The sequence below is a fragment of the Oryzias latipes genome, chromosome 3, assembly GCF_002234675.1.
Source record: "Oryzias latipes chromosome 3, ASM223467v1".
Taxonomy (NCBI): Eukaryota; Metazoa; Chordata; class Actinopteri; order Beloniformes; family Adrianichthyidae; genus Oryzias; species Oryzias latipes.
The window spans coordinates 6,374,512-6,402,352 of NC_019861.2; the positions used below are offsets into that span (position 1 = coordinate 6,374,512).

At 40.4% G+C, this 27,841-nt stretch overlaps 1 protein-coding gene across 3 annotated transcripts in view; it reads left to right on the plus strand.

Annotated features, from left to right (window-relative positions):
• nav2 (neuron navigator 2) overlaps positions 1–27,841 on the plus strand; it is a 124,702-nt gene that overhangs the window by 79,863 nt on the left and 16,998 nt on the right. For 2 of the 3 annotated variants that reach the window (XM_023952282.1, XM_023952285.1), the window contains 12 exons: positions 7,706–7,835; positions 11,840–12,149; positions 13,503–14,208; positions 15,456–15,675; positions 17,456–17,733; positions 20,153–20,218; positions 21,599–21,643; positions 22,098–22,258; positions 22,704–22,886; positions 26,095–26,147; positions 27,289–27,312; positions 27,659–27,733. In XM_023952282.1, the coding sequence (XP_023808050.1) occupies positions 7,706–7,835; positions 11,840–12,149; positions 13,503–14,208; positions 15,456–15,675; positions 17,456–17,733; positions 20,153–20,218; positions 21,599–21,643; positions 22,098–22,258; positions 22,704–22,886; positions 26,095–26,147; positions 27,289–27,312; positions 27,659–27,733 (2,251 nt within the window). The remainder of the gene's footprint in view (positions 1–7,705; positions 7,836–11,839; positions 12,150–13,502; positions 14,209–15,455; positions 15,676–17,455; positions 17,734–20,152; positions 20,219–21,598; positions 21,644–22,097; positions 22,259–22,703; positions 22,887–26,094; positions 26,148–27,288; positions 27,313–27,658; positions 27,734–27,841) is intronic. The other variant, XM_023952290.1, reaches the window with a different exon arrangement.

Consider the following 27,841-nt stretch of genomic DNA (forward strand, 5'->3'; position numbering starts at 1 on the left):
GCAAACTGTACACGTTTATGAAATCAACTCAGTACTTCTATTGGGCAACATACCGTAAATGAATTAACAGAAGTTCATTTTAATTTTAAAGCTACATACTCACAAAGCTTGTTGTTTTGGGTTTGGAAAAGATTTGTTCTTATGGGGTTTAAAGTCCCATTTGAAGCAGCTATCTCCCTTTCCTGACTCCCTAATGACCTTTTGTACCACAATCATTGCATCAGGAATACCTGGAATTTATTTAGTTGTTTTGCCGTTGATACATTATTAGTAAACTATAAGGAATATAAATATTTGTCCAAACATCAGATTTTTGCATTAGGGAAATACAATACTTTTAAGAAAAAAAAGAAAAAATATATTTCTTGAACCATTTAATATGTCTGGGAATACAAAATGGGTGTTTCTTCAGTTCTGTTTCAGGATTTTCTTCTTTGGGAAGAGACAGTCCAATCGGATTGATCTTCATCCATAGTGCATGTTTCAAATCGAATCTGTGACAATGTTTTTTTTTTCTGTTCACGCTTTCCCTGACCTCAAAAATAGCTGTCTCTTATTTGCCATCAGTTTAAATTCCCACTTCAATCATCTATTGATTTATTTTCAAAGCGTTCCCAGTGGTCTTTTAATAATGATTATGCTGATTTTAGCCAAAATCAAACTGTTTCCTAGGACAAAGTCTCTGCTGAGACTTTGTTCATTAGAGTTCATTAGAGATCAACCTTTGAGTTGTTGGTGGAGCCCCCCCCCCCCATTTGCTAAAGAGCTTGTGGCCCACCCAGCATATTTTTTATATCACAAATGAGCTTTTTCGCAAACAGTATTATTTTTTATCTTCTTTTTCATGAACTCAGAAATGCAATTTTAAGCCCGTTTTTCTTAGTTTATGCCCCTCAAATTTATGTCTTCCATTTTTTTATAATGACCTTTTTTTTCCTTTAAAAGGCCAGTATCATGCTATTCTTAAGGCTTTTAGAGTATATCCATATACAGTATATGGTAATATTATACCTTTGACACACTAAAGAGCAAAACTTTATGAAATATCAGTTATTTTCCTGAGCTCTTTTCAACCTGGAAGTAAGATGACTCGATCTCTGAGGCTCCGGCTTTTTCTCCGTGTGGGGGCCGTCCAATTCATAACGTCATTCTAGAGTCGGCCAGTGTCTGTGTTTCGCCCACAAAACTGAACAAAGTCCAAACTATCGCAAAGATGGATGTGCATATTGTGCAAACAAAGGGAAAGAGTTTAGCTGATCACTGCTAGCTCCTTGGAGAAAGTGGGTGTGTCGGTTAGTCTGGGGGCGGTGCTGGCAGCGCTGACTCTTCCTGGAAGAGGCTTTTCTCACTTTATGACATCACAATGTGAGGACCCACTCAATTTCTTGAAGTTGCCATGATGACTAAATTTCTCATCTGAGGTTAACCCAGTTAAATACATTTGAATTCAATCATCAGAAAAATGCTACAAGAACATGTTGAAAACACCAAAAACACAACTTTCGTCAGAGTGGGTCTTTTATGGACTTTTTTATTAGGTGGTGCAAAACACTGCAGAACAGTAAGAGTTGTTTTTGTGTATGTATTGCATTTGGTAAAAAATCGTGATTAGATGAAAACAATTTACATTTATAGAAAGTTGAAAAAATGAGAAACTTAATGGTTTATGAACCCTAAAATTAATGAAAACATTTTATTTGATCTATGTTATCTTAAGGCTCTTCCAACGAAAGTTTAAGACCAAATAAAAATGGAATCAAGCCAATTCTGGAAAAAGTCTGTAAATGTTGAATTTTTTTTTGACAAAACTGGCTAATTCCATTCCATTTCCCACTTGGATCGGGTTTATTGTTTTTCACCAGCACTGAGGTGGGATTAGGTTAGTTTGCCTTTTGTGTGTGTTTGTGTAGTTTGCCTGCACATGTTAAAAGTTTCATATTTGCCCAAGTGGTCTCCTAAGTGGGGTGCACGCAGTATGGGGGAGTCCTGCTCAGCCATTGTGTTCCTCGTTCAAAGTGTGCATTTGCGGTGGTTACGGGTCAGTCAGTTGGGTCTAAGAAAGTGTGTGTTTGCACACCAAACACAGAGAAAGAATGGAGTCAAAGGAAGTGTGTGAAACAGAGGGAGCTGGAGACCTCTAAATGCTTTGATAAATTCTGGTGCAGATAGAAAATGTTTTCCCAGGGCAGGAAACAATGGGAAAGGACACAGGAGAGAGGCGAGCAGCCAGAAGCACAAACATTCCTGTGTGCTGTCCCGTCCATTGCCGTCGTTTTCAGCCGCAGTGAGGACTGATGTGTCATTTTTGTGTCGTAGGACTCACAGTTTCCTGCTCAGACTGTCCAATTTAAGCATGGTTTTTTGCTGCTTTTTTCTTTGTCATCTAGACATGAGGGCACAAAACATGACAGTTTAAAAACACACTGTGTGTGCGTTTGGCGCTCAGTGAACTGGACTATTTTTACATTGTTTTGTATGAAAACACCGACACTGATGTTTTTAGGCAATCAAATATTTGTTGTGGTGTTTAGTGTCATCATTCATGCCGCGGAAAACAATTGATTTGATGAAAATACGAGAGTGGCGTCACAAATGTACATTCCTTTAAAGAGCCACTCAACTGAATGCGTTTTTTTGGGTGTATTTAACATGTTTTTCTGGCATTTTCCTGATGATGGATGGCAATGCAAGCTTCCTGCTCTGAGCTCTCAGCAAATGTGAAGGGTCTCACAACTCAGAAGTGAATTTCTAATGAACTGCCATTCTGCAGAAACTATGTCCTAGAAAACAACATGCGCATTTTTTTTGTCTAAAAATAGCATAAGCAATGTGAGGCACAGCGAGTAAGATGTCAAACACACAATGACAGTATAAATAAAAACAACTGTATACAACAATCAACTTTTCTTTCTTGTTTTGTATCTTTTTTTTCATTCAGAAAAAAAACATTTTTTCTTGTTATAACACCAGAGATGTTGGTGGCAACCCCTCATGCTCTTTGACATGCCGCAAATCTCTGACCGTTTATGTGATCATCATGAAGCAGCTGATTCTGACGCAGAAAAAAGCGGCTTTGCGTCGTATTGGCTCTGCACTGATATGCACTAATGTAAAGTGCAGCATGGTGGCGCACAGCCGCTTTTCTCCTCAACAGAATCAGTTGATTTAGGTTGATTGCGTAATCACTACACTGCTATTACATGCACTGCAATCAGATACACAGTGTTCCCCTGCTATTTTGGGATTCTGTTTCACTTAATCGCTGATTTTACATTCTTTTAAAAAATTTTTTTACAACATACTGTGTTCTGGATCCTCATTGGCTGTTAACCTTGTCAATCAATCTCTTCTGGGCCGTGTCACCAGTACAGAATGCATTCAGGTCCCCACATTTACATAAATCTTTGGTCGTGAGCATATCTTTGTTTTCATTCTATAAAACTAAACTTATTTTTCTATGAATGTTTGGCCTTTGAGAGTTTATACAATTTCACTTATTCAAAGTCTGTTGTGAGGGATTCAACAGCATGAAAGCATCCATAATAATTGTAAATACATTTTTAATTATTTTTACAACTTCATTCCAGCAAAAGACGAGGGACGACTGTAATGATTGATACCGTTCTGATTCTGCTCTGAATCTCAATCAGAGCTCATCTGGCAACGAGTGATGTTGTCCATGCCCCCTGAAAGCCCGAGGGCAGTATGTCACATTCAAGGCCTGTCCTCGGTGTCCCTGTGATGATAGGGACTGTAGGGGTTATCCGATACAGCTGCGGTGCAAGGACCAGTAGCCTCCAGAGCAGGAAATCCCCTTACTTCTGCCTGACTGCTCTGTTGTGGCTGCACGTCTGTGTGAACATTCACTGTGGCAGAGATCCTGTGTGTGTGCCAGAGTCGGATGGGTTTTTCGGAAGGGGGGCGGTTACAGTAGGTCGGCCTTCCAACCCACCATCTTCCCAACGGACAAACACTAGTTGGAGTAATAACAAATACAAGCAGGATCTTTTTTTGACAGACACTCCCTTTGCTTTACCCAAATGGGAGACTTTTATTTTCTCAGTGGCCCATGTTCTCCCCCCACTCTGGGTTTCTCTTTAGGGACATTTTGAGGTTTTGGCCTTTGAACTCTGACCCCTTGAGAGTGGAAAGCAAACAAATGAGATCTGGCATGAGGCGAGGTTCCTCTCTGGAATGCCTTGATTTGGGTCACATTTCTTTTTGAACTACTGTCCTCTTTGTCGTTTGCTGCTATCACCCTGATGAATACATACAGTTTATACAGTATATATATATATATATATATATATATATATATATATATATATATATATAATAGCAATGACAGGCTTTCTGTGGGTGTGATGATCTCTCAGATGCCCTCCTCACTGTTCACTTTGGCTCCACATCCTTCTGGGGTAGCATGAGGTTAATGTCTCCTTCTCCTGTGATTGGCTCTGAAAGGCTCGGCGGTTGGTAACTGGCGGGTGACTTTGCCAGCAGGAGGCTGTGGGCTTGGCCACGCCGCTTGGCCTGATCTCTAATTAGCACTGGCTTGTCAGCTGGTCAGGGTGGATCTGTCTGGGAAATTGCAGTCTTCCAAACAGACATTCGTACTTTTAAATCCTCCTGGGAAACATTCAGTGGAGAAATTGTAGGAAGAAGATTCAGTTTTAGTTGATCTGCAACCATGTGGCTTTCACTTGTATCTCAGCCTAATTGTTTGGCCTAGTTAGAGTCTAGGGTGTGTTTGTAAATTGCAGTGTGTGATTAGTAGCGCTGCTGCAGCAGTGAAGTGGTTAACAGTCCCTGGGGAGGCTCATGTTACTGAAGATGGGGCAGGTCCTTCCTTCGTCTCCCTCCAGTGTCTCTGTGTTGGTGCAGACCGACAAAAACGGAGCCCAAGGGATGAGGGAACTGTGCAGAGACTGACAAAAGAGTTCAGTCCGGGAGGAGCACTGCCAGGCAGACGGGAGAGAGGCGGACAGGGCTGGAATATTTACGCTTCTCTAACATCTCAAAGCATCAAGTCATGAAGCTGTCTCTCCAGCTCGGTATTTTCTCACAGCGCTGTTCCCACGACAACCCGCGCACCCTAAACAGGTAGCTATGTCGTTTTTGTTGTGTGTACAAAGCAGTGCCAAAGAGATCGTTGGTGTTTGCTGTTGCTGACTTCAATTTCTTCCCTTTGCAAATCATTGTGGGTTTGTATCAGAGGATTGTGCTTCTCAGATGTCTTCATGAATGAAGTTGTGGGTTTGGGAATTTCCAGTCTGGTCATGGGGAGGATTTGAATCTCTTTTAGTTGCTGCAATTCTCTCAACATCTCTCATTATACAAAGCTCCATGCGTGCTTTTAGATCACCCAGTTTCTCCTCTTCAGATGGGTTTACCATCCTGATGAATTTAGTGGAAGTGATGTTTTTCCTCCTCTGTCTTTATCCGATTGACAGCAATTTTCTCAAAAATAGCAGCACACATGTTTGGTTTGAAGTCTGAAGTCCAGGGTCACTGAATTACTGAATATTCAACCATTTCGTCTGGTTTATACCACCCATAATAGGATTAAAAGTTACACATTTATACGTCATAGTCAATTTTTTATTAGTTATTTTCTCAAGGTGGTAAGGCCTCCTCCCACATTGCAGAAGCAAACTGGAGATTGTTCTTGAAAGTGAGAGTAAACGTGTGCAGCTCCATGCCTGTGAGGCTGTATTAGACCATTCTGAGTGTATCCCACTACAGCTCAGATGGCTAGAATAACCTCCAGCAGCCCCTTTTCATCCTAACAAGTACTTTCACTGCAAAAGCTGAATAAAAATATAAATATGTTGCCAATTTCCATAGAATAAACTTTTCAAATGTACATAGAAAGAGACGACTCAACGACAACATTTTAAAAATGTTTGCTAAATAGATTTTTTATTTGTATTGAGCAGTCTGGGGTCTGCACAGAGGTGCAGAGGTCAGCGCTCTCGCCTCACAGTAAGATTTAAATCCCGACTGAGACCTTTCTGTGTGGAGTTTGGATGTTCTCCCCGTGCATGTGTGGATATTCTTCGGGGACTATGGCTTCCTCCCATAAGTTGACTAATAGGTGTTATTGCCCCTAGGTGTGCATGTGGGTGTGTGCTTGTGGCCCTGCAACAGACCTGTTCAGCATGTACCCTGCCTTTGCCCAACATTAGCCAGGTTAGGCTTTGGTGACCTCGTGACCCTGAAAGGGACACAGAGGGTTAAGAAAGTGGATGAATAGGTTTGAGTTCTTTTTTCCTTTTCTAAAAATGAAACTTTCACTTAATTAGAGAAGTTGATTTTTCTGCAATTCTAGAACAGGATCGGTTTTCTGGATTCTAATTGTTTTTTTTCCCCAAAATGTGCATGAGAAAATTCCCAAATATGTGCCTCTTTATTACCTGTTGTTAAATCATTGTAAAAATGTAAATCATTCTACAGCTCAATCTCTAAAAGTAAAAAAAAAAACTTAATTTAAGCTTTGCCGCTCATTTGTTATCTTCCTTTTTGAACTCTCTAGTTGAATATCTATATTGATCAGTTTGGTTACTGACATCATCCTTTTGGGGAACTAATTACAATAAAAGAAAGATCAACTTGAAACAATTGAAACTGGCTTTAAAAATCTCAATTTTCATCACACATTACCTGCAATTGGAGCATTTTATTACTGAACAGACACTGATTTAAAAATTTTACACTGCAATTTTTTTTTGTTTTGTTTTTATGTATTTCTATTTGTATTACTATCTTTCCCCCCTGTTTTATAATCTTATGTGTCATTTCTTTCTCTTAAAATCTGTTTTATTTCTTCAATAACACTGACCGGCAATGGGACTGCAGATTAAAATGGCTATGGCATCATTTGTTTTTAATGTTCTTTCATTTGCAATTTATTTATTAATAAATAAATGTTCAAAGTGGAGCTGAAAATTAGAAATAAAGGTGACAAAGGGCATAAATGATTGGCGCATTTGCTTCATGATGCTTCTGTCAGTGGAGGACTATGGATCTGCCGTCAGCTTGTCAAAGCCCCCTCTTTGGTTTGTGTGTGTTCTGCAGCCTCCACTGTCTGTCTCCATCAGCCTCCCCGTGTGTCTTTTCAGAGCGATGTTTGCCAAGCGGCCGGGCTTCCTGTCCCCTAAAGACGCCATGCAGATACAAGCACATTCACACACATATTTGCACATTTCTTTCAGCTGCAAAGGCATCTATTCTGTCAGTTTGAGCGGTTTCACACACACACCAGCACACCACCCTGTGACAAGCCTTTGTTGGTGTGATAGACAACCCTATTGTGTATGTCTGTGTGCTTGTGTGCATCCAAGCTAAAGTCAGTGACTTAGAGTAAAGAAAGAGGGTCAGCAGGCAGCCAGATTCATCTTTTATATCTATGAGGCTTTTCAGTTGATAGACTGGGTTTTCTTTTCATAACAATTTCCAGTCTGCACAGATTGAAAGGAAGCTCTGCAAACTGAATGTAAATCATTTTTGTACATCCCCTTTAAATACAGAATGCTAGAACAAATGGTGAACGTGCAATAAAACTTTTTGAATCATTCATTATTCTTTTTAAATTTTGGGTTTCTGAAAAGTTCAGTTGACTAACATGTTGAAACATTTTTAATAGTTGGCAGTTGTTTGAAGTGCACTAAAGTGAGGCTCTCTGCTTCATCTGCCATCTTTGCAGCTGGGACGACAGCAGCTCTGTGAGCAGTGGCATCAGCGACAACATCGACACAGATGACATCAACACCAGCTCCTCTATTTCCTCCTACACCAACACGCCCGCAGCGCAGCGCAAGGGCCACAACGCACAGGTGAGACGAAACCTACACAAAACAGAGACTGCGTGCCATTCACCAGAACAGGCTGAATCAGGTGTGTGGAAAGACTGTAACAGAGAAAAACACTGACTCATCCACGGACCCGCATGTCAGCTTCACTGACTTTTAATGAATCTCATTAATATTTGAATGATAAAAATTAGGTTTAAAAAGTGTACCTCAAGTTGGGTGGCAATTTTATTTTAAATGTTGTTTCTAGTTAATAATGTTAAAATAAACGTTTTGTCTTTTGGTGGAAGCAGACTGGGAAAAAAATGTGAAAGATAAAGCAAGTACCGTAAATTCCAGACTACAAAGCGCACCCGATTACAAGCCGCATCCACCCATTTCCACGTGTTTAACTGCTTTTAAACATGCTCAAGCCGCGCCAGAGTAAAAGCTGCATGTATTAGGCAAAACAGTAAACCTGATCAATCACGTCCTGTCTTCCAAACTAAGTGAAATTTATAACCGCACTGTGGGAGCAGTCAGCCTTGCCTTGGGCTCATGCATTTTGAGCATACCCACACCTGCTAAAAAGCATGGACCTCTATTCTGTTCACAACTTCCTCAGTTATGGTTTATTTATTTATTTATTTATTTTTAGTTTTTTTTACTTATTGACAATCTAGGTATCATACATAAAATTACAAACAGTAACCATATAATCAACATTACATCCCTCAGTTATGATGAGGAAATTTACATCCGCGATCCCCCATTTCCCATGAGTCTTAGGGGCTAAAGGCGGGGCCTCGCCACACTGTTGTACCTGTTTAAGAATGAGCCAGTATCAGCAGTGCATGGAGGGGTGAACGGGAACAGCTCTCCTTCCGCTTGTGTCGCGGCAGCGTTATGGGAGCAACAGGGCTGGTTAAAAAACACACAAGTAAAATAAAGCAGCGGCGACTGAAAAGCACGCGACTCAGCGTGGCGCGTGCGTCAGAAGTTTCCTTCCACAACAAACACTGTTGCGCCGCGAACGCCTCTCTGCGCTCCGCGCTCGCCCCGCGCGCTCCCCTTCCTATCTTCTCCGACACCTCTGGCCAGGGCAGCTCCAGGGAGGAGCAAATCGTGTCTGTGCAGAGCAATCGGACTTAATGCTGTACGTTTTGTGGATGAGGGGCGGATGCGTTGTTACGTGTGGGAGCTATCAGACTGCCATCGACCCCGCAGCTCTATGTGATGAGCAGCAGGAGAACATGTCTCCAGCTCACACAGAGCCTGTGAGCTTTTCAATGCAAAATTCCGGACAGTCCTTAGAAACCGTAAAAACGATCGTCGATTTGTGTTTCCAGTCGTGTCCCGACAAAATAAAGGCTGATGTTATTCCCACATATTTACGTGCAGCCAGCCGAGTCACTATGACTCAGAGGTAAATTCACTCCATGCGCTGTTCTCTCCGTCACGCAGCTGACCAGCTTTTCCAAACCCGTTGGTGATGGTGGATTTTTTCACGCTGCTTTTAACTATTGCTTTTAACTTGAAAGCTTCATCATATTGTAGCGGCGATCACGTGCACCTTGAGTCTAATGGCACCAAAGGATTCTGGGATGCGGCCGGGCATGCGTGTTTCGTTTTGTTGAACCATGACTGAAGTGTCTAAGACCTGAAGTCAGGTTCATGCTGTTTGGCTGTTTAATGTATTGAAAAACAAATGACTTGTGCTTGGTGTCAGATAGAGAATTCAAACCATCCGAGTCCGAAAGTACGTACATGGCGGCCGCCAATTAAATCCATAAATTAGCCGTGTCACTGAACAAGCCGCAGGGCTGTAAGCGCAGGAAAAAAGTAGCGACGTATAGTCCGGAAATTATGGTACATATGATGTAGGACAAATGTCGAAGGGCGATCTCTGCCAGCCCCCCATTGGTTATAGATCTGACTGAGAACCAAGACAACCATTAAGTCTAACTGACTGTCTGTAAGTTGTAGGTTGTAAGTCCCTCTCCAGTCATCTCTTGATCTATTTCCAAAGCGTTCCCAGTACTCTTATGAATTATGATTATGCTGTTGTTTTTGTCTGCAAGTGGATGGATCAGAATGGAGCGGAGCAGGGAGCCTGTGGCCCTCCCAGAGCATTTCTACATACACAAATAGGATCTCTTTCAAACTGTATTTTTTCATCTGTTCCTGATTCACAACAATTTGAATAAAGAAACAGTCGGAAATGCATTTTAAGCTTGATGTTCTTTATATATGTCCTCCATGAGAAAAATGCATCAGGAAACATTGTAAAAACACCATAAACTCAATTTTCATTGGAGTGAATCTTTAAGTCTCACACTTTATGCTCTATTTTTAAACATGTTTAACATTTTAGCCGAACACTTGAAGAAAATGTGGACAAAAGCTGTTTCTGTCCATTGAGACATGTCTTTCATTCAGCCAGTTTACATGCTGTCTTCAGTAGACAGTTCTGTCTGAAATGAGTGGCTCTCCTTCTTCTTTGCCTCTAACATCACAGACGTCTTTTTGAAAAACGTCCTAACTGGTACCAAAATAGTAGGTAAAAAAATAACAGTCACCGGGATCTACTGTTACAGTGGAATCAAACTGGATGAATGTGAATTAAGACAGCCATGTTTCAATGTCTGAACTTTATTAAATAGTCCAACCTGTGAGGGTAGGGGATGACTATTGAGCTATTTCTTTTTGTGTCTTCCTTTCTCAGACTTTAGTTTTTTGAAAGTATTGTTTTATCATTTAAACTCTTTCAGCTGTTTGGTTCAGACTTTACAATCTACAGAAATATCTATTTTATCTGATGTTAGAGTGTTATATGCATGTGATGATATCTGTGGAGGCTAATAAAAAAACCAAAGACATGACCGAAGCTCAGCTGGCAGACACAATGCAGGTTCATGACGTCTGCCTCGTCCGTACATTGGCTGGACTGTGCTCTCTTTTTCTCTCGCTTTTTTTTTTTTTTGCAGAGTAGTGATGCCAAGACAGCTGCAAAGGTTAAAACTGTCCCACAAGCAAATGAACTCAATTTAACAGCTGCTTTTTAAAAAGTTTATTCATAAGAAAAGTTATGAAGAATACTTAAGAGGAATACCAAGATTTGTTGTGGTAGCTATCAAAAATATAGCTTTCAAAACAAGATCATGCAAAGTTAGTTAAGATACCTTATAACTTATATAAGTTTCCTTTTTCCTGTCCTTTGCTGTTTGTGTTTTGCCCCAAACATTCTGCCAACTCTTAAGAAGACAGAAAAAATGAAATTCTTATTCCTGAAATAAATTGTGTTAAATGAGGGGCTTTTCCAACAACGATTTTTAATTTATTTAAAAAAAAAGATTAATTTATTGTTCTTTGTTCAACTTTACTATGCAAGACATTTTAAAATAAAAAAAGCTATAAAAAACAGACAGAAGAAAATGATCACATTATTAGGCATGTCCCGATCCAATCACATGATGATACTTTCTCCAATTATTATTATTATCCTCAGAAACAGCCGGAAATGGGGATTGAATAGTGTTCGGCAGAATTTTCCGTTTGGCTTTTAACATGTTTTGAATAAGCACAGTGCCTTTGAAAAGTTGCTTTACAGATTTTACTGCAGAAGAATCCCTTCCTAACCCTCCTTTTGAAGCCTCATGGCAGAGATATTTGAATCTAGGATTCCACAGCAACAGCATGAGTTACCAGCTCTTTATTCTTGGCAAATATACTTAAAAGTTCGTGGGAAGGGCTTCAAAGGGACCCAGTTGATTTGGCTTGGGCAAATGGTCAGGATGACCTCCTTTTACCTCCCACTCGAGGTGTTTCAGACATGATTCCACTGGAAGGAGGAGCAGATGACCTAATGAGTTTACCCCAAGAGAGCCCACAGCCCCCTCACAAATTTTTGAACTTTTGAACTGAACTTGGCCAGGTGATAACAAATGTCTAGTGCTTGGCTAATAGTTGGAAATATTCTATTTGGAGCATATTAATGTGCACTTTTTAAAACCAGCTGCTTCTCAGTTTGCGTGTATTTGTGATTTTAGCCAGTTACGGATGCAGAGAAGCACTCTGCCTCAGCAGACGTTCACCAAGCCTGGGCAGGAGAAGAGGTGAAGAAGCCAGTCGAAGGATCAGACAGCGGGATCAGGATGGACTCCAAATTAAACCGCAGGAACCCTTATACCGCAGATGAGTCAGATAAAAGTGGCTCGGGACGGAAGACCCCCTCAGCCTCCCACACAGGCTCCTGGAGAAGAGGCATGAGCACTCAGGTGGGGGTGACTTCACCTCGGACAAAAAGCACAAGTAGCACAGGCTCCACAGGTTCAACTGGCCTCAAGAGCCACAGTTCAGGTAAGATCCTATACCCATCACCAACAGAGACAAGAAATGTTGTAACAGCTGTAAGAGGAGTTTTATGTAAAAAAGATTTACAAAATTTGTTTGCTCAGTATGGGAATTGCCTCAAAAATCTTTAACGTATTCTGTTAACGACAAAAAGTCTAAAGCATTGGTCCTCTACCTTTTGCAGGCCACAGAAATGTCCGAAAATATTTTTCATAGATATATCTATATATCTATATAGATATAGATAGATAGATATATCTATATCTATCTATCTATCTATCTATCTATCTATCTATCTATCTATCTATCTATCTATCTATCTATCTATCTATCTATCTATCTATCTATCTATCTCTCTATCTCTCTATCTCTCTATCTCTCTATCTCTCTATCTCTCTCTCTCTCTCTCTCTCTCTCTCTCTCTCTCTCTCTATCTCTCTATCTCTCTATCTCTCTATCTCTCTATCTCTCTCTCTCTCTCTCTCTCTCTCTCTCTCTCTCTCTCTCTATCTATCGATATTCTTCTTCCTCTTTCGGCTTTTCCCATCAGGGGTCGCCACAGCGAAACAACCTCTCCTTTGAGGATGAGTCGCATGGTTAACTTGGCAATGTGTTACGCCGGATGCCCTTCCTGACGCAACCCTCTCAATTTTATTTTTTAGCTTGGGACAGGCACAGAAGCAGAGCTTTAAACTTTATCTGTGCACTAGATTTCCTGGAACTATTATAATGTGATATAGATTTTCCTATGACTCATAACTTTGAAAGTGGAAGCCTCAAAATGTGACGCCAACAGCCTTGTTTATTTTCTAAATATGATCAAAAAGGTGAGTCCACAGTTTCAGAAACTTTATTAGCAGCATTTTCATGACATTAGACAGACGAATGAGTCGGATGTGGTGGAGAGAATCGAGATGTTTTTTCAGACTTCCCCTCAGAATCAGATTAGAAATAAAACAGAAAAAACGCATCGTATTTTTTCCCCTGCGCCAGTGGTACTGGTCAGCGGCCCAGGGGTTGGTGATAAATGGCCTATGGTGTCTTGATATCTACTTATCTGGAATGAATTGGACTATATGATTGTTCCTATAAAATCTCTGCTTGATGCTTTTTGTATTTTGTGTAGTACTTTGAAATGGCAGCATTGTGAACTGCCTCTTTATAAATAAACTGAAATAATTTGTTTTCTAATCCTTTTTCAAAATCTGCCCTGTAAAAAACTCAGACGTACTGGATGCATGTGAAAGAATTTTACTGCAATATTGAACCGTAAAGTCCTTGGAAAATGGCAGTGTAATTATGTTTTTATTCATTGAAGACATTTTTTTTAAGTTTCTGCTTCTTTGATGTGTTCATCAGGTAAAACAGATGATGTTAAGGTTTCGGAAAAAGGACGCCTGTCTCCTCAATCAAACGGCCTCCATCGCTCCCCCTCAGACGCCGGACGTAGCAGTGGAGACGAAACAAAAAAACACTCTGCCCCCGCCAGCCGCCAGACCGCCACAAATACACTCACGCATACCTCCTCCGACCCCCCCGCCCAGATGCATACCCTGGTTTCACGCACCCCGACCAGCACTTTTGGCTTCAAGAAGCAAGGTTCTGGAGTGGTAACCATGGTTACGGCAAGTGGTGCCACCATCACCAGTGGGTCAGCCACTCTAGGGAAGATGCCTAAATCAGGGGCACGCTCACTGTCAGGAGGTTTGAAGTCCAGTGGGCCGGACGGAAGCTCATTGTTGGGTCATCATGACGACGGCTTTCTCCCCATGAGTGCCCGCTCCACTCTTCAGTACCGCAGTTTGCCAAGACCCAGCCGCTCCGGAGCCGCAGCGCGCAACGGAAACCGCTCCTCCACCAGCAGCATTGAGGCGGCGGTGCTTTCTGTCACCTCTCATGGGAAAAACTCTTTCAGCATCAACAAGCCAAACAGCTCTGGAGGCCTGTTGACCAATCAGACGGACAGAGAGAAGGGGGGGTCGGAGACCGACAACCTCAGGAGCGCAGGAGCGGCAACTGTTCCTTTGACAGGAAGACAGCAGGTTTCTTCGCCGACGCTGCGCAGGTGAGGGCACAAACATGCACACTTTTTATCATAGAGATACTGGGAAGTGACCCATATGCTAAAGTTCTCTGCAAGAGTGGGCCTTTAGCAAGATCTTGACTTTTCTTTAACAACGTTACAAACGACACATTACAAACGAGCAAGCAGCAGCCATAAAACCTCTGAGCACATGGAGTAAGGATAACGCGTGTAAGCTTGTCCACACAAGCATGCACACACACACACACACAGTCTGTGAGGTTCACTGGGATCATTGTGAAAGGAGGTCTTGAGTTCAGTTGATCAGCTGCCAACCCTGAGCCTCAGTGGTCTCGGGGGGGGCTGAAAGGAGAGGGTGTGGTGCTGTGTAATGGAAGCTAAGTCTTACCTCAGCGCCCTAGCCTCATTAATGTGAGGGAGTGATAACTCTTCAAAGAGAATGAGCAGCTATTATTGCTCACTGTGGCTCCAGTCATCACAGCCTGTTATTTAACTCTACCCCAGTGTTAGCAGAAAACTGTGTGTGTGTGCATGTGTGTGCGTGCGTGCGTGCGTGTGTGTGTGTGCTACATTGGCTGTGTCCTTGCATTTCCTCTATTACTCTCTTATTTCAGTCAGTTGTTGTTGGCTGGCACTGTCAAACACAAGTCATTTAAACTTGGAGAATGCAAAATATTTAATACTAAAGTTAAATTCTAAAACTAATCCCACTTAAATCCCATCCCATCATTACTTTACTTTGCAATGAAAAACCCACCCCAATCATCTCTTGATCTATTTACAAAGCATTTCCAGTGGTCTTTTAATTATGAATATGTCCCTTTTAGCTCAAATCAACACACCTGTGTTGTTTTCTGGGAGTTCATTGGAAATTCACCTCTGAGTTCAGAGTCCAAGCCCTCTGAGTTGGGGGCTTGGACCACCATCATTCCTCCTTCCCATTGCTGAGAGCTCTCTTTTTAAGCGAGCAGGGAGCTTATGGCCGGTCCATTGTGTTTTCTATGTCACTAAAGCTCTTTTTAAAAAAGTGTTTTTTTTGTCTGCTCCTGATTCACAATGACTTGAATAAATAAATTTTCAATTTTCCTTGTATGCGTCCTCCATCGTCAGAAAAAGGCCACAAGAACATGTCAAAAACACACAATTTTCATCAGAGTTGGTCTTTAGATAATTGTTTTGTACCTTTTCAAAAAGTGAAAAATGTTAAATTGTCCATTTGTGCCATCTCCAGCTAACTGCTCTTTCTCTTTTGCCTCATGGACCAACAGATTATTTGGTGTGAAGCCCAGTAAACAGGCTCCTGTCACTACAGCTGAAAACATGAAGAACTCCACTGTCATCTCAAACCCTCATGCTACCATGAACCATGTTGCCACAGTCTTGGAGTCCCCTGATGGAGGCCTGGCAGGTGGGGACGCTGAGGCCAGCTACCCTCTAATTGGAGGCAAAGTACTGGGTTCAGGGACAGGGACGCTGGGCAGTGAGCAGGTGAGGCAAAACAGAATACTTCAAAGGTACCCCACCATTGCCCAACAGTAGCTAGGATAGGCTCCAGCAACCATGTGACCCCAAATGGTTTAGGCGGGTTTTTTAAATGGGTTAGGGGGATGGGTTAGCTCTGTTCTGTGTGGGATTTTATCTTTTCATCTTTTTTGGGTTTTCATTGTTTGTCAGTGAAGGACTTACCATCAAACACTGTTCTATTGTTTTGATCTCAGAGGTTATAAAAGTTTGCATGAGTCAAAGAAAGTGTTTGTGTAAGGACTCCCAGACCTTGGCAAGGACAATGGAATCCTTTTGTTCTTATTTGACCAAAACCACAGATGTGATGCTGACTTGTTCCAGAGCTGCAGGTAAAACGCAGCTTTCATTTGACAAACAATCAGCAGAAATGTCTGAGCACGCTCTGTCATCCTCCTTGTGTGTGATTCATAGCTTTTTATCAGACCAGCTCTGAATCATATGGGGGTATGACGGGCTTTGTTTTTTCAAATTTCAAAAGAAGTTGAGAAGCCCTACAGTTGACATTAAGGTAATCTAAAACAGGTTGTTTTGTCTTTACACAGCGGGTGGTACAGGAAAAAACATTCTCATTTAACACCGGACAAGCTTTTAATGCATCAGCTGCAGAGACTTAAAAGTATAGATTTCCAGGAACAACTGCAACCTTTTTACTGAGATTTTTGTTGTTTAGAATTTTAATGTCCTCTAGTGGCCAAAAAAATATAATCAACCTAAATATGTTTCTGCTTAAAACAAAGATTGCTGTTTGAAAGTTTGAGTTTGTAATCCTACTATTTTGTGTACCATAAAAGTATTTTTATACTGGTGCTTTGTGGCACAAAATGCTTTAAAAAAACGATAAAGGTTTGCAAAAAAAATTAACTACAGTATTGAGAAACTTATTTACAATAAATAACTTACACTAATTACACTTTTACACTTTTGCAGCTGTATTTATTTAATATTTAATATTTATTTATTTATTTATTTAATAAGAATCTAATTTTTGATAATAATTTTCGCAATAATTTTCATATATCAAATTATGAAATATATCATATTTCAAATATCATAGTCAATTTAAAGGATCTATATGCTTTCCTTAAGCCTTTTAGAGTAAATTATATCCATATAGATGATAATATATTAACTTTAACACACTGAAAAATATTTTTTAAATGAAATATGAGTTTTTTTCCACAGCTCATTTTTCTACCCAGAAGTAAGATGACTAGCTCTCTGAGGCACCACCTTTCTCTCCGTCAACCAAGAGTCGGCCTCTGCAGCATGTCTGCGTTTCAACCACGAAAGCAAACAACATCCACATTTTTGCAAAGATGCAGCTGCATAGTGTGCATGTGAAAGGAAAACGTTTATTACCGCTAGCTCCACGTAGAAAGTGGATGTGTGCGTTAGCCTGGGGGCTGTGCTGGCAGCGCAGACTCTTTCTTGAAGGGGCTGTTTTCATTTTATGACATCAGAATGCGAGAACCCGCTCGTTTTTGCGGATCGGAAGGAAAAAAAGCAGGTCAGACAGCAGGTTTTTATAGGAATTCTCAGAGATTTGTGAATGGATCAAAATGCCACTTTGGGGTTGTTATTTGTGAGGAATGAACATTATAACACACTTAGAATACACTTAGAAAATTACAATGATAAACTTAAACTTTAAAAAAGAGCATGTGTCAAGTTAGAAGGTTTGACTAATTTTACAACAGTTTGTTTATCAGTCTCAGATTGACAGTAGATGTATTCCAATCCACAGGCCTCCAGTCCAGGATCAGTCTACTCCTCCACTGGCCCCTCCAACAGCCTGACATGGGGGACTACCTTCAGTGGCTCCTCTGTCCCAAGCAGGGAGGGTACTCTGGGTGGACATGGTGGAGCGGGTAGCATGGGCTTCCCCTCAGTCAGCAGTATGCACACAAGCAGCGAGTCCATCGATATGAGCCTGAGCAGCGCCGGTGGCCATGGGAACCACAGGGAGGACACGCTGTCCGCTCTGGGTCGCACTGCTAGCGTCAAAGTTGGCGTGTCTGAGAGGTGAGGACACAGACTGAAGAAACTGAAGAAGCTTTTGGTCTTTATGGCTCCTTACTCCCCAACTACAAGCAGAGCTAAATGTTCTAATGTTTGACCCTATGCAGAGTGCGTACTTTAAATGCTTTTGTTTTAAAATCAAGCTTTCATGTTTTCTAGGATGTTTGTAAGAGATAGCCGTCCACATTTATGTTTCTGCTCAGACAATAGCATTCAGTAAAATTCAAATTAATTTATTTCTATTGGACCTTTCATGTAAAGAAAACAGCTCATGGTGCTGTAAATAAAAACAAACAAGGATGCAAAAACACCAGTGCAAAGAATAAGTAAAAAAGCCCCTCATAATAAAAAACATAAAACAAGCACAAGTAAAAGAGAAATGACTTAAGAAGGAAAAAAATACCTAAATGAGACAGAACCAAGAAGGTGCCATCTGCTCTGTCCTCCTGTTGGCCTGGGTGTCAGCAGAGACACAAACACCACAGCCAAGGGTGAGAAAACACTCATAAACCGTCTAAAATGTAAAAGTGAGAAAAAGAAAAGTGAAAATATAAAAACAGCTAAAATGTAAAAAAAATTAAAATAAGTTAATGCATAAAAGGTCTAAAGCACCTGAAATATAAATTAGATAAGTTAAGATGTAAAGACAAAAACTAAATAATTAAAATAATATATCATAAAATATAACAGTGAAAATTTTAGATCCCCAATAGGAGATCTAATTAAAAGCTGAATTAAATAGATAAGTCTTTAATTTCTTTTCAAAACCTCGACAGTGGATGAGGCCCTGACATCCTCAGGTAGGCTGTTCCACAGACGAGGCCCGTAGTTTCTAAATGAGGCCTCGCCGTGGTTTTTTGTCCTGACCCTGGGGACCTTCAGCAGGCCCGCGCCTGAGGATCTAAGGGCTCTGGGAGGTTCATAAGTTAAAAGAAAATCTGATTCAAAAGAAGGACCAAGACCATGAACACTCTTGTAAACTATTAAAAGAATCTTAAAATCAATCCTGAAGCTGACACGGAGCCAGTGCAGAGATTTTAGGATCGGTGTAATGTGCTCCCTCTTCCCGGTTCTCGTTAAAATCTGAGCAGCAGAGTTCTGTGGTGTCTTTACCCCAGAAAGGAGGGCATTACAGTAATCTAATCTTGATGTAATAAAAGCATGAATTCAGATTTCAGCAGAAGAGTAGGGGTGTAAGAAAAAAGTCCACTCTGTGAAATATCGAGATACTTCATTTGGCAAAAATTGTATCGATTTCAAACGTTGCCTGAACGATTTTTAATCGCTCACATATAGTTCAGCGTCTTGCTTCTGTGTTCCGCTTAAACCCCCAACCACTAGTGGGCAGCACAGTACATGGAGCTTCTTTCAGCAGGTCTGCACCAAAACAGCATCAAGATCATCAAGATCATCAAGATCTGGCGAGAACCATCTCGTGGTAGATGTTCACTCATTATCTTTGTGGTTGTGATTGTTGCAGAGCTCAATGACACATATACAACTCAGTTTTAACCAGAGATGGGAACTGAAACTCGGTGGCAAATACGTGGATTTTGATATTTCATTTTGGGCATGCCAATCACTCGTATTCCGTTCGTTTTTGCTCTTCTATTCTAGCCTATCTTTTTACCTTTCCAGGGATTGTGGGTGGGCCAATATAAGAACTGGTGAAGGTGGGCGGAGCTTGATTCAAAATGCCTACGGCGAAGGGAGTAAAAATGTTGCTGTACTTCACAGCAGAAGATTCTAAGTTAGTGACATGATGGATAAGAATCCCTTCAGCTTCATCTCAAATGTGTGTATTAGGCCAAACTTTCATGCTCACTCAACCTTCATAATGTGTTCAGGTCAGAACAGAATCTTTATTAACTGTGAAAATGGGTGAATTTTGATGCAAACAAAATAAAACAGTTAAGTTGAGGGGTGTTTTTGAAATTAAGATTGTCATTGAATATACGATTATTTGTGTATTGATCAGTGAATGAGTGGCAGGGCCAAACATCCACCACAACTAGCTCTCTGAGGCAAACACATTCTGGAAGGCACCATGTTGCTAAAATAACCCTTAAACATTTAAGATTTTGCCTCGTCTGAGAATTTATTTTTCTTTAGAGTCTTTAAAATCAAGATGATGCTTTCAAAAACCTCAGAATGTCGCATTTTGTGTGCCATTCTCTCAATTGAAACAAAGAACTGAAATATCAAAAGAAATACCTTTTGAAGCTGATTCCAGTTGTGGTCTATAGCAGATTTCTTCCTGGTTCTGTTATAAAGTATTAAGGCACCTAAAGTGGAAGTTCTGGACTAAGGTATCTCTGTTTTGACTGTTTCTGTATCAGTAGAAAATCTCACACTGGGTCTTTCTTCCTTACTCTCTAAGACTTTGTTGTTTTCTCTGTGTGTGTTTTTCTGTCTTCATCAGTCCCCTGTCCTCCCCCTCTGCTAGCCCCATATTCAGCCGAAACACTCTACCTCGGAGGCAGGACAGGTAAATGTACCTGTGTGTGGTGTTCGGCTGCAGCTGGGAGAGCTGTGGAACCATCACCTGCTGCCACACAGAGCAGCACAGTGAAAACGGCGGATGCTTTGCTGCTCTGTGTGGCACTTTGGGCGTGTGTTTATGAAGCACATGTATGAGTGTAAATGTGAGGATTTGTTTTTGGTTAGTTTGTTAGTTTACGCCTGCAGTCACCCTAGTGCCACCTTGTGCTTAAATACAGAATAACTTTGTGCTTTAAAAAAGATCCAAAGTTTAAAAGCATTTTGTTTTACTGCATGGGCTAACCAGAATTTCCATTATAGACCCAACTGTACATACCCTTTCCTTCATGGATATTATAGGACATATTTTTTCATTTCTCAGATTTTACTAATTTTTAGATTAATGTATCTCAGGATTCATCTCTTCAGGGCATATGGACTTATAACTGCATATCTGAGAAGCTTCTAAAGTTTTAAAGAACTAAGAAAGAACTAAGAAACCTTCGATTTTCTATTGACTAAAACCTGGGAGCCACAAAGTCTTACTTCACCCTTTAGAAAAGAAGACACTGATGTGCATTTATAATACTGGTATTATGATAAACATAAACTTTTTGGGCATAAATAAAACATAAAGAGAAAATAACCTTTTTTAAAATATGAAATACTTTTGACAAACGTTTACGTCACTTCCTTTCAAAATAAAAGACACCCTGTACCACTCTCATCTTAATGTAGTAAATGTAGGTACATGTAAATGTAGGTAAAAGTATAGGCACAATTTGTTTGACCATTTTTGGTACATCTCAGCCAGTAACTTGTAAATCAGAACTAGGTCACCCTTGCTGTACTTTTCGAACCATACGGTACACTTAGAATTCGTGCATTTTACAACAATAGCAAATTTGCCCTATTTATGAGTTCTGCCTGTAACTATTGATGTCCAATTGATTTTCTGTGGTACACAGCACTCCAATATCTGTCAAAACTTTTTATTACGACTTTAGTAAACTACGAAGTGCACTGCTTGATGCATCGTTGGAGCATTATGGGTAATGTAGTCAGGGGCAAGTCAGAGTGATACACACTGTGCCTCAACTGTTTGTGAATGAGTTGCACAAAGTTTGACCAATTTGTTTTGCGTGATACGCCTCAATTAAATATGTTTAATGTAAATGTAAAACATTTTTATTTATCTTTAACCAGGAGCCTCAATGAAGCGGTCAAGAGCCCCCTCTGGTTGCAGACCTCTGCCATAGATGGCTTTAATTTGACATAGAGTGAAATGATGAATCTGATTAGATATGAAAGCTTTCCCAAAAGCCATGTGTTTCCATGCATTCTTGTCCCTTTTGTTTTCGCTTTCTCAAGTGTTTTTCTCCCACAGCGGGCCACACTGTGGTAGAAACACTCTTCCTAAGAAGGGATTCAGGTACTTTATCCAAGCTCCGCTTTTTTTTTGTCACAGTGGTTCACCAAATTGCCTTCTTGTATATCTGTTTTTCTGCGTCCACATTCCCCGGTCAAGGCTTTTGTTTGGCTCCTTGCACTTGTGTTGTGTTTGTTTCTGTTCAGAGGCTTGTCATTTTGTCCCCTGCGCAGAGCTATCACTGTGTTTTGCTGAAATAGGCATGACGCTACACCAGGTGGTCACATTTGCTTTGGAGTTTTCCTGCTTTGGTTTCTGTTGCTCCCAGCTGGAATCAATACACGATCACGCTCTTTTTAATGTCTCTTATTCATTCTCATTGCTGATCCACACTGTTAATCTGGCTGCTTGTGGAGGAAAAACCCAACTGCGCATCAGCTCACCGTGTTTACACCCAGGCACCACCCACTGTTCAGTGTTTTGGGTCATATTCTAATATGTAGGTTGACCTTTGTAGGTATGGCCCTTCACCTCAGCTACGAGGCCAGGAAGAGGCACGTGACTGGCTGCGTTCACACTCCACCAGCGGGCTGCAGGACTCTGCTAGTAACTCTCCATTCTCCCCTGGATCCAGCCTTACCTCTCCTTCTGGCACTCGCTTTAACTTCGGACAGCTGGGTATGCTAATGAATGAAGTATTTTTTGAACTATGATGTGGAATACTTTGGACAAAACATGTCAGGGGCTGCTGGTGTAGGACCCAAAATACAGGAGACCAGGCATGCTGACACAAAGTTAGACATAAACTATAACCACAGAATCCAAACTATACCACAGAATCATTTCAAAACATATTTTATAATAAATTCTTCTGTTGTTTTTTTTTATTTTATGTTAGTTTTTTTTTACGTTTTGAGGCAATATTGTCTATGTGCTCAATCAAGTAATTTTAATTTACCAACAAAAATGGAGAAAAACTGAATGAAAAAACATTTCTAAATTTTGTTTTAATGGTAATATATTATAGTTAAACCTAAAAACTACAGTTTCTAAGAACATTCCTTGCAGAGTTTGAGATTGATTGTTAATTCACAACATTTTAAAATATATCTTATTTTTCCAGCATCCAGCCCAACCTCAGCGGCTCAGATCAATCTTGCTAGTTTGCGCAACAACAGCCTGACCAATCAAGACACACCGTTTGAACCCTGTAACGACAACCGGCTGAGGAACTCCTGCATGTCGCTCGATGAGAAGACTCGCACAATGAGCCGATCCGGATCCTTCAGGGACGGCTTTGAAGAAGGTGAGTGGGCGGAGACCAATAGATGTGAAAATTAAAATGTTGTACAACTGAGAAACAACACGTTTTTTTTGTGGTCCGTTGCTGTATGTAAAATGCTAGAAGCCAAGATAATTATGCATTTTAGGCTCCGAGGCCTCAACATACTAATAAAGACAAAGTAATTTTAATGTATTTTTATCAAAAGCAATGCCCGTTGTAATTACTTCTAGAGTGGTCCCTTGCTATTTCATGGTTCACCTTTCATGGCCTCATTGTTTTGCAAATTTCTTTAGTGCAGTTTTGCACGTTTTTTTTTTTTTCGTGCATTGTGTTTGGCGTCTGATTAGTTTTAGTGCAATCTCCTCTGTGCTGTGTTTCCAGAACAGAATTTATTTAGCTTGTCAAATTTACATAAACCTTCGATTGCGATCAGATCTTTGTTTCCATTCCATCAGACTAGACAGATTTTTCTGCAAAGATTTAAACTTTAGAAATTTAAACAAGAGAGAAAAGAGTGAAAATTAGTTTGTAGTAAGGGGTTGTGCAGCTTTAAAACATTAATTATTAACAGTGAAAAATACAAATGTCTACTTTGTATTTAGACTGCAACCCTTGTGAAAAACTAGCAAACACTGTGTAACAAAACCTTTATCCGTTATAGATGGCCATAATCCACTTTGTTCTAACATTGTCTTTTCTTTGTTTGAAAGATAACAACTTTGCTCTGCTGAGGAAAACTTTCCGCCAGAGTTTTCTCAGCATTCACAACGATTTGTTTTAAAATAACTGATGGGCATAGGACAAAAGATAAACAAATATAGCAAAAAAGTAGAGCCATCTTATTTCAAAGCCACGTTCATTTGAGTTTAATGATTGCAATCATGCAACAACAAGACAAATCTGCTAGTTAGGAAAAGTGAGGAATGTTGTCACAGTAGAAATGTGTTTTCTGTGTAATTTGGTGGTAGATGTGGTAAATCCAGTTTACTCTCCTTTCCTCAAACGTTTTTACAATAGTCTGTGGGGAAAGGATTAAAAGGTAGATTTTGTCCAACAAGTTACAGGAAAAAGGGGCTTGGTTTGTTTTGGACAGAACAAGAGCCAGCTTGTGTTAGAAAACTGTCTGTTGAGCTTTATTGTGCGGTCGATCAGGTAATTCATAATGGGTCTGGTTTTTTCAAATGCATTCGTATGATATTATGAGGGTAAAAAATGTTTTTGGACCCCCACCCTCACAGGAATCTACATCGGCTGTGTCTGTTTTTCCGATCTGAGTTTTTTTAATCAAGATAATTACAGGGATCATGGTGGGAGGTGTGAGCGAGATGTAGTGACGTTTAAGACACCTTAGGCACAACTTTCCTTCCCGTGTCGTGTGTGTCTGTGTTGAATGGGTGTGTTTTTGTTTACATGTTTGCATTCTTGAACTGTACCTAGTTTCTATTAGACATTTTTTGTTTTGACAGGACGAAAACCCCATCACCAATCCACTCTCTCCGCTTACCTTTGACCCTTCCCTTCATTGACGGATACTGGATACTTTGAAACGTCTCAGAACCAAAGTTTAGTTAACAGGGAGAACAGGCTTCTTTGTATCTTCTATTTTGAGAATGTCAGAGTAAAAAACCAACCATCTTCTGCCTTTAAATGATCCTAAGAAAAGAAAACTTCTATACGACAGTCAGTCCTATTTGATTATTTTCTGCTTTATTTATTCAAAACCTCAATTGTTACTGATACAATGTTCTTTTGTTTGTCACAGGGGTCACGCTCTACGGCTATACATGAAATCTGTAAAGTAGGATTATGATGCTGTAAAACCCCTCACTACACACTTCTTATATTTATTTATATTTATATTTATTATATCTTAGGCAGAGATTCACATTTTCATTCTTTTCTCTCTTGTCTAAACTCTTAAAGTTCAAATTTTCGCCGAAAAATTGTCCAGTATAATGAAACAAAAAACAAAGATCTGATTACGATTGAAGATTTGTGTAGATTTGGCAAACTGAATGCATTCCATAGCTTACATGAGACATGGCACAGAGGAGATTGATTGACAAGGTCAATTGCCAATCAGGACACAGAACACAGTGCGGTGTAAAAAACAAAACAAAAAAGGGAAAACTTGAAAAAATCCACGAAACAGTAAGGTTAACTGCATCAAAGCAAGGGAGCTGTGTATTAAACAGCTGTTTAAACAACTAAGACAAAAAAAACTTTTTGTTGATCTGTTATTCATGTTATTCGCGTCAGCTACGTCAGCGCGGAGCTGCTAGCGCTCGGAAATACATAACATATCGGTTTGTAACTAAAGGTCATGCTAAAACAAAAAGTAATTATTTACATCTAAATGTAAACTTCTGTGCTTTAGAGCACACCCACGTGAAGAAAAGCGCTTCTCCTCCACGGCACAGCATGACGATGAACACCCTCATGGCGGAGAGATGCCAAGCTCTCCTAGGATAAGCCCCTAAAAAAATTAATCCGGACAGCCCTTCCCCTTTCAAATGGCCCTACAATTGGAGGGGTAGGGAGATGCCCTAGGGGAAGAATTTTGATTCAGCCTCAAAATCACCTTATCGCTAAACCATACGTTAAAAATCTACAGAGACTGGATTGATCGTTTTAAGAATGTTCTATTCCGGACAAAATCATTATCTCTCCAAAACACAAAATTTTGAAGAGAAATTCACTTTTCATTCAATCAAATGACTCTTTAATGCTTGAGGTGCTGATGATGAATATAAACATGGCCCACCCAAACTCAATTCTGCAATCTAAACCAGACAGTTGTGAAATCAAACATTGTTCTTTTCATGAATGCATCTCACCGTCTCCAGCAGCTGAAGTTTGAAAGCCCCTCTTTGTGAGCCATGCTTCAGCACTTTTGATTCAAAGACATGAGTAAATGGCTCCTAAAGGATCAGCCCGACCCCTCGCCATGGTTTATGACATACCAGCCTTGATCCATTTTAATCCGCTTGCAGACAGGAAACAGCGCTGGTGTTGCTTTCCTGCCACTGAGGTGTGATTAGCAGCTGAGTCATTCTCAGGGGCAATCAGAGGCTTTCATTAGTTGTGCCACAGTTCAACTGAAACATAGGGAAGTTTTATCTTTATGGTTGCAGTCATTTATATGTACTTGGCAGTCAGACCATGGGGGGGTATGGGAGTTTTGTTTTACAATGATCCTCACAAACATTTGTCCTTTTCCTCTCTTCAGTACATGGATCGTCTCTGTCCCTGGTCTCCAGCACTTCTTCCATTTACTCTACGGTGAGTTTGAAAACCACCAAGTGTTGAAATGCTGTATATTATTTGGAATAATGAAATATTATAATTGTGTTTAATTAAACTACAAAGAGTTTAGTTGAAAAACTCTCATAATACCCCAATTTAAGGCTCATATTCATGTAGAAACCAGTTTTATCCATTGTCAGGGTGATTAAGAAACACTGTAAGTGTATAAGTTAGTAAATGTACCCTTTAACCCATCTTGTTGTAGTCACAAACAGAGCCTAGCCCACATACATACACTACAGTCAAAGTGAGGCTCCGCCCCTCTCTCTCAGAGGGCTGGTTTCTTTACCTGGGCAGGTGTAGCAAGAAAAGTCTCAGACAGCGTTAAGTCGTCTGAGGCAGAGATTCAGGGAAACAAAATGATGGCGACATTATCTCTGGCAGGAACTGTCACGTCCTGGCAGCTAACGGTAGGAATGACAAACGGCTGATTCATCACCATTTACTCTCTCTGATCAATTATGTGTGTTGAGAATGTGTGTGTTTTATCTAATACTGAGAGTTCTCAGCTCGGGACATCTACATGTTATACATTGACCCATTGGTATTTAGTTACTGATTGTGTCAATTAATTAGAATCCTAACACGAACTGTTATTACCCTAAATCAGCAGATGCGTGGTTTATGTATGTGAGGCAATGAGCTTGGAAAATTGACATATTTCTACAAAAATCTGAAAGTTTCATTGGTTCCATGCATATGAACATCAGTTGCCAAAGCAAACCTTTAGGACTTGTGATGAGAAGCTGCAGTTTTGCTGCATCCTGCTGACATGGAAATGTGGGCGCTGCATGTTTCTCTCAACAGCAACAAGGTGTGTTGTATTTGTGCGAGTGTGTTTGCTTTGTGTGCGTCTCTTTTGTGGCTGTCACTCTGTGTTGCGCCTAAAAGGACAATGAGACCTAAAGAGTGAAATGCCTTCAGGAAGATATCTGTTTCCCAGAAATATTACACCAGCTGATATCCTCCATGGTTTAGAAAGCTCAGAGCCAATAAATCAAAACAGCGTCTGGAGACGGGCTGCATGACCTGCGGCCCCTTTTTATGAAAGCATTTTAGAATCCAGTCAGTGTGTCGTGTAATGATATTCTCTCATTTTATGCTGTTTGTTTTACAGAATGAGGAGAAGTCTCAGTCAGAGGTAAGCACCAGCCTGCCTACAGCACCTCTATCCTCTTTAATTTTCTGTCTTCTGGACTTGTTGAAACATGGGGATGTTTTTTAAAGGTTGGATCCAGTTACACGTGTAACTATTTTGTTGTATGACCCTGTAACAGGCTCTGGTTCCACCTCTCACACCTGTGTACACCTGTATGTGCTCTTTTATGCTCATGCTGGGTTTTATTTTCTACCCTGAACGTGCTTGAGCTCAAGTTGCTTCTCTTTTGTGCTTTTCGTGCATGCATATGTGTGTGACATAACCCATGTTTTGGAATAATGTCTCCACACTTTAGTTCTGCTTCTGTTGATTTATTTTATGTCTGCAGATTCGTAAGCTGCGCCGAGAGCTGGATGCCTCCCAGGAAAAGGTTTCCGCCCTGACGACACAGCTGAGTGCAAATGTAAGAATAAACACGCAAACACACACCCTAAAGAAAAAGCTATTAAGCATGTGCACCAAGTTTTTCCAGTATTCTGTGTTTACATTTATTTGGATCATCAAAAATCTC